A 10,845-nucleotide genomic window follows, 5' to 3' on the forward strand; every position below is an offset into this window, starting at 1 on the left:
GAATTAATGATCTTTACTAAAAAAAATAGTTTTGTTTTAACGATCTAACATTTAAAAATAGAGTTTATTAGCATGGGAGATGGAAGCATGCGGAGTTGTAACAAAAGTTGCGGAAACATTAACTTTTATTTTACTTCAGAATTTAGTTTTGTTTGTTTAGAAGTCTTTTGAGGCACTGAGATGGCACGTTTTTTCGAATGTTTATTTGTTTTTGAAGATGTTTCATTTAAAATGCATTTTTTATGTTGTTTAGTGAGTTTTTTTTGTTTTTATTTTAATTTATTTCTTCCGTTTGATTTTTTTGTTTTAAAAAATGAAGAAAAAAAATTAACTTGATTCTAATTTTTTTTCGCTGCATTTTTTGAAGCTAAAATTTTAGTTTATAATCTATCATTTAAATGATTCATGTTCAACTTGATTTTTTTTTTGCTTTGAAAATAAATTTTTAGTTAATTTTATTCACTGTGGGTGACATGACGTGAACATCTTTATTTAAAAAAAAAATGAAATAAATATTTAAAAAAACTTTTAATTAATTTTTTTTTGCTTAAATATTTAATTTTTTTAAATTTATTTAAAATTAAATTAATAAAATTATTTATAAATAATTTTTATTTTTTTAATATAAAATTTTTATATTAAAAAATATTTCATATAAAATATTAATTTTTTTTTTAATATTTTTATTTTTTTTTATTTCAATTTTTTTTTTTAGCGAAATGAAAATTAATTTTAAAAAATTATTGAATTTTTTTTTAATGATTTTCATATATTGAATATATCTTTAAAAAAATCAACTTTATTTATTTAATTAAAAATTAATTAATTATTTAATTTAATTTATTTGCTTTATTTTGACAACCGAAACGAAAATTACAACTTTAGGGTGAAATTTCAATTATGCGAGATTTTTAGCATAGAATAAAAATTTCATTATTAAATGCTTTTAAAACTTCAGAATTTCAATTAACAGCAACTTACTAACAAAATTTTGCTACAATGTATATTTTTTCATTGTAATATCGTTAAATTGTATCATTCTAACCTCAAAATCATGATCTTCAAATCAAATTCAAAGGAGGGGTAAGTATTACCTTTATATTAAATTAATGTCACCTTCACTCTCTAATACTTACTTTTTTCGTTTTCTTTTAATCTGATTAAACTCATTTTCGAAATCTTTAAACAAAAACTGCACTTTTTATCGTTATTTTATCTCTTTTGTCTCGCTTTTGCATCTCCCACTTGTCGCTTACGACAATAAAAAATCCAGAAGTTCAATAATCGTGATCAATTGTGGGTGTCAAAATCAAAACGAAACTGAATGAATTACATAATTCGCTTGTGCTGAACGTAAAATTATAAAAAAAAATAATAATAAATAATGAAGATGTGTGAAATGTGTAATACGATGAGATAATTGAATGTTATTTTGTATTAATAATAATCGCGAAACGTAAATAAATAAATAAAGAAAAGATGCTACGAGTTGACCTTGAAGACAGCTATATTAATTATGTTTGACCTATTCTCGATCTTTTTTTGTAGGAGTTTTTTTTTTGTATAGATATTGAGTTTCTTGACTTTTAGTTTGAAAATTACACACAGTGACGGAATTTAATTTAAATTAGGTAAAAATTAATTAATTAAAATTTAATTAAATTTTTAAATTAATTTTTTGCCTTAAATTAATTTAATTAATTTTTTTAAAATATTTTAAATTATTTTAAAAAATTTTTATTTAATTTTTATTTAATTTTTTCTTTAATTAATAAAAAATATAATTAACTTTTTAAAATTTAAATTAATTTGTTTAAAAAAATAATTTTAATTAATTTAATTAAATTTAAAAAATATTTTTTTTTTTTATTTTAATTAATTTAATTTAATAATAATTTCTTAAATTAATTAAAATAAAAAAAATATTTTTTTTAAATTTAATTAAATTAATTAAAATTATTTTTTTAAACAAATTAATTTAAATTTTAAAAAGTTAATTATATTTTTTTATTTTAATTAATTAATAAATTTTAATTAAAATATTTTATTATAAAAATTTTAAAAAATATTCCAATGAATGCAAAAACCAAGTAATAAATTTAAAAAATTAACGGTATTTGAGGGTCAAAAATCTAAATCTGTCACTGATTTTATGTTCAAAATATTCCTTCAAGCTGTAATAATAAAAATAATAACAAATGTCGATTAGTTATGATTTAGACACTTACTTTTATTGAAATTAATAGAGTTCAGTTCAAGATTAATGGAAATAATACGTCTATTGACCCCTAAGTGCTTCAAGCTTCATGGTCAATAGTCATTAAAATGTCCAAATTTGGGCTGCGAGCCAATTACGATGATGAGATGGATGAAAGGAATCCCACCCATAAATTCAATGTCCCTCAGCGAGCTACAAATTTCACGTGATATAACGTTTATTTCGTTACAAAACCGTTAAAGTGTCTGCAATAATAATACTGTTGTAATAATAAGGTGCGTTTTTTTTCTTTTTCTTTAAATAACTAAGTCAAATAATATGTAAAAAAAATGTTAAACATGCAATATTATTATTTAGAATTGACTTACAAATGCAACTTGTTTTGTATTTTTTTTTGTTTTTTTTTTAGGGGAAAGAGAGCGCAATCGTATATACTATAATAATAATAATAATGATCATTGTAAGTGTTATATGAGCGATAAGTATAACATGCATGTCGATATATGATTATTCAACAAAATTACAAACCGAATCTAAGTTCTCGTAAGAGATCTAATGTCTTCCGAAAGTCTATTCACGGGATTGAGCTTGTCATAGATGGAGTCATTGCCTCCTAATTCAATTAATGGAAAGGTTTTCGAAGCACGTGTTCCTGTCTCGAAGGGAATTTTGGGTTTTGAGTAATCATAACCATTCACGGGATCGTATTTTTGTTTCGGTGGTTCAAATGAGGGAGAGTTATCTGTATTGCTTGGTTCATATTTGGGCGGTAAGTATTCTTTGACAGTAGTTGGTCGACGAGTTGTAGGTTCTGTGGGTTTAATAACTTTAGGAGGTTGAGTATTGCTTGAATCTGGAATCGGAGGGAAAGGCTTTGAAGGTCTTGGATAGTCATAACCATTGTCGAGCTTTTGAGGGATATTGTTGGCTGGAGCAGGTTCATATGGCGGAAGATACTTTTCAGTTGTTGATCGACGAGTTGTCGTTGTTATGGGCCTTGCAGTTTGAGGTTTAACGGTATTCGAAGCACTTGGTCGAGGATAATTATATCCATTTTCAATTTTTATGGGTTTCTCATTCGATGCTGAAGGTTCTCGAGGAGGAAATGGCCTTGAAGGTTTCTCATAACTGTATCCATCGTCAATAGTTTGAGGAATATTATTAGCTGGGGCAGGTTCTAATGGCGGAAGATACTTTTCAGTTGTTGATCGACGAGTTGTCGTTGTTATGGGTCTTGCAGTTTGAGGCTTAACGGTATTCGAAGCACTTGGTCGAGGATAATTATATCCATTTTCGATTTTTATTGGTTTTTCATTCGATGCCGAAGGTTCTCGAGGAGGAAATGGCCTTGAAGGTTTCTCATAACTGTATCCATCGTCAATAGTTTGAGGGATATTGTTCGCTGGAGCAGGTTCTAATGGCGGAAGATACTTTTCAGTTGTTGTTCGACGAGTTGTCGTTGTTATGGGCCTTGCAGTTTGAGGTTTAACGGTATTCGAAGCACTTGGTCGAGGATAATTATATCCATTTTCGATCTTTATTGGTTTTTCATTCGATGCCGAAGGTTCTCGAGGAGGAAATGGCCTTGAAGGTCTTGGATAATCATATCCGCTATCGATTTTTTGAGGAATATTATTTGCCGGAGCAGGCTCTAATGGCGGAAGATACTTTTCAGTAGTTGTTCGACGAGTTGTTGTCGTCGTCGTTGTAGCTCTCTGTTGTAGGTCTCACAGTTTGAGGCTTTGCTGTATTACTTGGAGATGGTTCAAGAGGCCTTTCAGGTATCGGATAGTTATATCCTTCATCTTCGATTTCTACAGGAACATTATTCGCAGGCGCTGGTTCTAATGGCGGCAAATATTCCTTCTCCGGAGCTTTTGTAGTTGTCTTTATAATTTGTGGTTGTTCGTTTGTTCCTCGACCATCGTATGGAATATCATTTGGCAAATCAAATGGCTTTGAAGGTTTATCGTAGTTATATCCCGTTTCCTTCGAATATGGCTGTCTGATGATATCAATGACATTTGGACTTGTCTCTAATGGAGGTAAGTATTCTTTATCTTCCTTTACATTCGTTGCTCCTTCTTCAAATCCAACATTTGGTCGATTATAATTGTAAGAATTATCAATCGCTCGTCTGAATACAAGTTTACTCATCAGCTCATCATTTATCTCCAAAGGATCAATTAACGGAAATTCTAACTCTCGTTTGTTGCGACGAAAGAATTCTTGATCTAATGCAGGAGCTCGTAACACAGGACTAATTGCTACGAGAATTTTCGAAGAAGCATCAGGCGATTGCTGACCATCATTTAACCAAAAATTATCTATTACAGTTCCAAAAGTTGTCACTTTTGATGTAATTGGCGGAGCTAAATTACGTTCAAGAGTTGGAGCTTGTATCACTTTCACTTCTTCTTCATCTGACTTTTTTGTATTCTCATATTCTGTTGCATAATTTGGCATCTCTACATTTTGCATTTCCAACAATTTCTCTTCAACTTTATTCATAACGCCTGTTAAAACGCTTTCGCCTGATCTCGAGTCTTCCATGAGACTTTTATCCATGTCTAATTTGATATTTTCAAACACTGGATGTGACATTAAATATTTCAATTCACGCAAAATTATGTTCAAACTGAACTTTATCTCTTGTAATTCTTTTAATTTTGGATCTGTTTGGGAATCACTTTGTTCATGATGTTCATGATGATGATGATGATGGTCTTCATTTTGTTTGTTTAATATTTCACTTATGTCACCTTTCACGAAATTTACCGCGAAGATAATTATTAGGATGAAACCACGAAAGTACTGAAAATTTAAATAATTTCAGTTTCAAATTCACAATTTAATGCAATGAAAAAAATTACCATCCTTGATCGTCTCAACACTTCACCTATCTAAGTACTTTATTGAAATTAAATTGAAAATATTGAGTGTAGCCGATATTTATATTTTTTAACATCATCATGAACTGTAGCGGTATGAGAAAAATTGTGTGTAAAAAAAGAGAGTTCATACATGCAGTAAAGAGTAAAAATTGAAGTACATGCAACTCTATAACAAAAACGGTAAGTAAGGCGCGCATAATTTTTAAGCGTATAATCGTACTGTGCATCGAAAAAAAAATTATTTAAGTTTGTTTATAGAGAGATACTATAGTAAACGTGGAGTCCAATGGTGTAATAGTAATAAGTAATGTCTGGTTATTTGGTTTGTTTGCTATGTACAACATGTATTTTTTCCAATGCACTATGAGTAGAAATTATACGGGGAATGCTGTCAGCGCCTTTTTTATATTGATTACTTTACAATTTTTTACTTTTCCATGTTTTTAAATCTCTCGTCTTTTCATGGTCATTTTATCTTTTTTTTAAATTGTAGATTGCTGAACTCACATATTTATTAGTTTTGTTGAAAAGAAATCTGACTCCAGTTTGTATTGTACTTTTGTTCATGTCATTTAATGAATTCTGGATTCTGAAGGTCTATGCGTTCTTATATTCTTAACCCAATAATTGGTACAAGATTTCAGAAACGAAGTTACTATACTGAGAAAAAAATCCAGCTACTTCGAAATTTTGACGTCTTCAGCAATTTTGTAGAATGTATCAAAGCGAGTATTAGTGTCGAATGAATACTTTGGATCTTTTGTTCTTTCATACCATCTTCGAAATGCAAAAACTGAGATTCTTAAGCTTAGTACATATGATCACATGGAAGGCAACCAAAGTGTCTCTTTCAAAACGCCTTCTAAAAAAGTTATGTATTGAACATGTGGCTCATTGATCGATGGCTTCCTTTAATAAAGGCTTCTTAAACAGAACTGTACCAATATTAATACTTCCTTTTGGAAATCTTAAGTTTGAGATTGTTCTTCTTCTTTCCATTAAATTGATTCGTTTAACAGTCGAAAAATTTTCCATTGAATGCTTTCTAAAAATAATTGAATAATTAATAAAAAATTTTGAAAAATAAAAAATCTTACCTACCTTCTGAAAAATTTATTATCTGATGTAAAAATTTTACTTACCAAAAATTCCTCTCAGCATCTCCCTCGAATTTCCTCCTCTCAGTGCATGAGTATTTGTTTTGTTTACATTTTTTCATACTCACAAAAAAGAATGGGGATGCCTGTGTACATTCAAAATACGAATGAGCAAAAATTATGCGGCTTCAACCACAACAACGTTAAATGTCTCTCCTCATTTGTACATATCTTAGGGCGGACTTGTATCTCATCTCATCATCAAAACTTTCAAAAAAAAAACTTGATATTTTGTACCATCCTAAATTGTCCGTTTTTGTATTTATTGTAAATAATTTGCTACCAACCACACGACTCATCATCAAAACAAGTCTAGCCTCAAAAAAATTTACATCGTCATTCCAAATTGGAATCTTTGTTAATAAATTACGATGCATCTCCATTTTAAATCATATTGTTTGAAACTAATCCTCAGTGACGAGGTCGATAATTTTTTATACAATCTCTCGAGAGAATCTTAAGGATGATACATTGTGCTAAAATTCAAGAAATCAATTATTATTAGTAAAGTCTCGTTTCGTGTGTGAGAATTATCTCACTTTTTAACATGAATCAATAATCGTAATGAATAAACGTCAACTTTCCCGCATTGTCTTGTCAGACAAAAGGTTGCGTTACTCTCGCTTGCAAATAATTTCTTGCGTGTACTATTTATTACAAATAAGAGAAAAAAAAATAAATAAAATGGTCTATTTAAGAAATTATGTCACGCCAACAATTTTTGCTCATTTAAATACTGAATTTGGTATTTATTTGTTATTGGCGAGATATTATTACTTGTCGCACATAAAAAACTGTTTATTTTTGCGAGAGAAGATCAAGTCGTTAATAAATAATTTATATTTTTATTAGCATTGCAGTGATCGAATCAGACTGCTGCTGCTGCTAAGCAACGACCGACGATAGAGGTTAATCGGTCAAGATTTTTTTGACATCGCCTCCGAGATGAGATGAGAAGACGAGAGTGAGTTGTTAAAAATCAATATAATAAATGTCGAGAATCACAGAAATTAATTAGAGACATTAATCTTCGAGTCTATTGATGCAAAGTTCGTAAGCAAATGAACCTGACCTGACACACTTTGTGAACTTGTGATGTTTCGGGGCTTTCAATAACGAACGCGTCATAAAATCCAGATAGCGGATTAAAGCGTTACATTTACATATATTAATTGAGTGTTGTACATAAATGGGTATGTTAATGACAATTTGACCTATATCTACTGGTTTAACAATTTTTTGGTTCCTTATTGATATTTTTTATTTTTGGGTTATTGAATCGGGTAACTGAGAACGAGAATTTCGAGAATTAAGTTGAAAAAATTAATAATCGAATATTGAGAACGTGACAGCCAGAAGCTAAAGAAGAAATATTGATCGAGAAGTATGGAAAACCCAGAAATTGGTTAAGGACCAACTGTTTGTTTTTATGAGCTAAAAGTTATCAGATTGAACAAAAGCGTATTTTTGGCTAAAATTTTGTAAAAGTAAGTAGAAACACGTTTGATTTCAATTTAAAAAAGTAAGATTCTCAAGCTTAAATTTTAACTTAAGCTCTTGGGACTCAAACTTAAGCTAAAGTAAACGTAAGAAAATGACTTAAGCTTCAAGTCAAAGGTCAATTTTTTCTTAGTTTTGAGAAAAAAATTTATTTTTTGAAAAATTTTGAAGATTTTTCCAAAAAAAAAATATTAAATTGAGTCTTAAGTCAAATTGAAATGACTTTTTATAAAACTTAAGTCAAAAGTAAATTAGTTTAATTTTTTAAATTAAAAACTATAAAAAAATTATTCAAAAAAAATTGTCAAAAAGCAAAAATATTACTGAATTTTTAATTATTCCGAAGCTTAAGTCAAAAAATTTGATAATTTCTTCTTAAATTTAATATTAAGTCTCTTAAGTCATTAGTTAAATCTTAAGTCATTAGTTAAGTCTTAAGTCATTAGTTAAGTCTTAAGTCATTAGTTGAATCTTAAGTTATTAGTTAAGTCTTAAGTCATTAGTTAAGTCTTAAGTCATTAGTTAAGTCTTAAGTTTAAATCTGCTAAAAATATTCATTTTATGATTTTTTTTTCATTTAAAAATAAAATTTGTCTCAAGTAAATTTTTAGACTTAACAACTCTTAAAAACGAATTTTAAAAAAAAAAACTTTTAACGTAGAACAAAAAAAAGTCACCAAAGCATTCACAAGCACTTTTGGATGATGAAACCGGATATCAAATTTATTCAAAACAAAGATTTATTTGTAAAAAAATTAATCTTCTTATGTCTCTTCTTAGCATATCTGTATCGCTTTTATGATTTTTATTAAAAAAAAATCTCGCCCAAAATTCTAAATTATTTTCAAATTTTAGCATAAAAAATTGGAAAAAACTTTAAAAAAGAGATGAAATTGCACAAATTTTTTTCCCTTCTTTTTTTTTGCTTCTCGTGGCAATCACAATAAAAATAAATCATTCCGCAGTCTGCCTTCTTGTCTGGAATATTTTATAATAAATATCGCATCTTGCGGGAACAGAAAATATTACATCACACCCAATTTTATTGTTATTATTTTTATAAATATTTATACGAGCAGCGGTGTTGTCATCGATACCGAAAACTGATTTTTTTTTTAATTTTTTGAATTTTATTAAACGGTCATCGTGTGTGACCATGAACTTGTGATGCGCGCGAACTAAATGAAGCGCGTTAATTTCTTAATTGCTGCCATCAATCACTGTGCTGTCGATTTGAGCAATAATTGCTCTAAGGGAAATTTTGTAAGAGAAAAAAAAACTTTTCGTAAGGTATCTTTTTTTTTATTTGTAGAAAGATCAAAAGATAAAGCGAGTCATAAACAACGAATTTGTAAAATATATAAAAAAGGTAGTTTTGGTGATGTTTTGTTGGTAAATCACATGTTAAAAAACTAAGCTAAAGCTATTAACTGTACACTTTGGCATAAAAGTAAGAAACGAAAAATGGGGAAAGCAATAAATTTAGTACCAATATCCTCCATACAAGCCGCCGAAGCCACGAGTGTAATATGGATAACCTAAAAAATCAAATTTTATTAAAGAAATCTTTTAAAACACAAAATTTTACCATAACCATAACCGCCATATCCGTATCCGCCCAAACCTCCATAGTACAAGCTGCTCGAATAACCATAAGCCGGGTAGCCATAACCTCCGTAATATCCATAACCAATTGATCCGGATGCTTCCAAGTCCTTCGCTTGTTCGGGGTTTGCAGCAGCAGGTCGTTGATCGGCATTTACGGGATTAGGTCCCGGCACGATTTGACGCTGTTGGATGGATTGCGGAGCAGCTGCAACGACAGCGACGAAGGCAAGAGCAAGAATCTGAAAGAAATTTTAAAAGGATTTTGAGTAAATTACAAGGCAACTCCATTTTTTGTTTGGTAAGATCCTATCTCGGTTTTGGCGGGAAAAAATTTATTTTTTTTTATTATTTTTCAAAGCTTTATTATTTTTTCAAAAATATTTTTTTTTATATATTTGTGGAAATCATCAACAATATTTAAGAAAAAAAATATTTAATAAAAAAAATTATGTCAAAATTTTGAAAGAAATACAAAAAATAATTTTGGCGGGAAAATTTTAACATTTTATAAATTTTTGATGAATTTTCAAGTTTTAATAAAATTTGATATGTAAATTTGTTCAAATATTAAAATTTTAATTAAATATCAATTTTTTTTGCTTATTTTGTGAAAAAAAAAATTTGGCGGGAAAATTTTTCAGATGGATACATATTTAAAAAAAATTTGAAATTTTGCTAATATTAAGGTTCATTTTGTCTGAAATTATGCTTTAAAAATTTCTTTATTCTAATTTTTAAAAAATTGAAAATTGAATTGAAAAAAATGAAAAAAATATTTTGGCGGGAAAAAATAAAAAAAAAAAATTAAAATTATTAAATAATTAATAAATTAATTCAAAAGAATTATAAAATTATTTTTTTTAAATTTTAAAAATGAAAAAAAACAAATTTCACTAAATAATCAAATTAAAATAAATTTTTACTTAAAACTTTTAACATTTTTGGCGGGAAAAAAATTACAAATATTTTATTTCGAATAAATTTTTAACTTTAGAACAATTTCAAGGTTATTTTAAAAATTTGTTTTTTCTTTTTAAAGATTTATTTTTAGATAATTTAAAATTTCACAAAAAATGTTCTTTCTTTTAAATTTTTTTGACTCTAAAAAAATTTTTTTTTCACTAAATTCTTAAAATTTTCACTCACAATGGTAATTTTGGCCATTTTAAAAGCTTTTCTTCACTTTTGTTACTGACTTGAGACGGTCTTAGAACAAACTGATACCACAATTGCTGGGCTGTCAGTCTTTTATATTACAAAAATGATGGCTAATTATGCATTAAAACAAATACTTCTTCTGTACAGCAGCAGCGCAAAATCATATGACGAGATGATGAAAATCGTTGTAATGCAAGAAGTAATAAGAAACAATTACAATTACTGATTATGTTAACAACAATAATTTTTTTTCGTGTGTAGGCAAGTACGGATGTATCCGTTTCCAAAGCCTCCCATTGATTGCTCTGGC

The 10,845-nt window shown here is 28.3% G+C and overlaps 1 protein-coding gene across 1 annotated transcript; it reads right to left on the minus strand.

Annotated features, from left to right (window-relative positions):
- Nucleotides 1-9,251: 9,251 nt before the first annotated feature.
- On the minus strand, nt 9,252-10,541 carry LOC134829060 (cuticle protein 6.4-like). Its single transcript, XM_063842052.1, has 3 exons — nt 10,524-10,541; nt 9,358-9,616; nt 9,252-9,307 (listed from the first exon to the last, which is right to left on the minus strand). The coding sequence occupies exons 1-3, from the start codon at nt 10,539-10,541 to the stop codon at nt 9,252-9,254; spliced, it is 333 nt and encodes a 110-aa protein (XP_063698122.1).
- Between the last annotated feature and the right edge of the window lie 304 nt (nt 10,542-10,845).

This window comes from Culicoides brevitarsis, chromosome 2, assembly GCF_036172545.1.
Source record: "Culicoides brevitarsis isolate CSIRO-B50_1 chromosome 2, AGI_CSIRO_Cbre_v1, whole genome shotgun sequence".
Taxonomy (NCBI): Eukaryota; Metazoa; Arthropoda; class Insecta; order Diptera; family Ceratopogonidae; genus Culicoides; species Culicoides brevitarsis.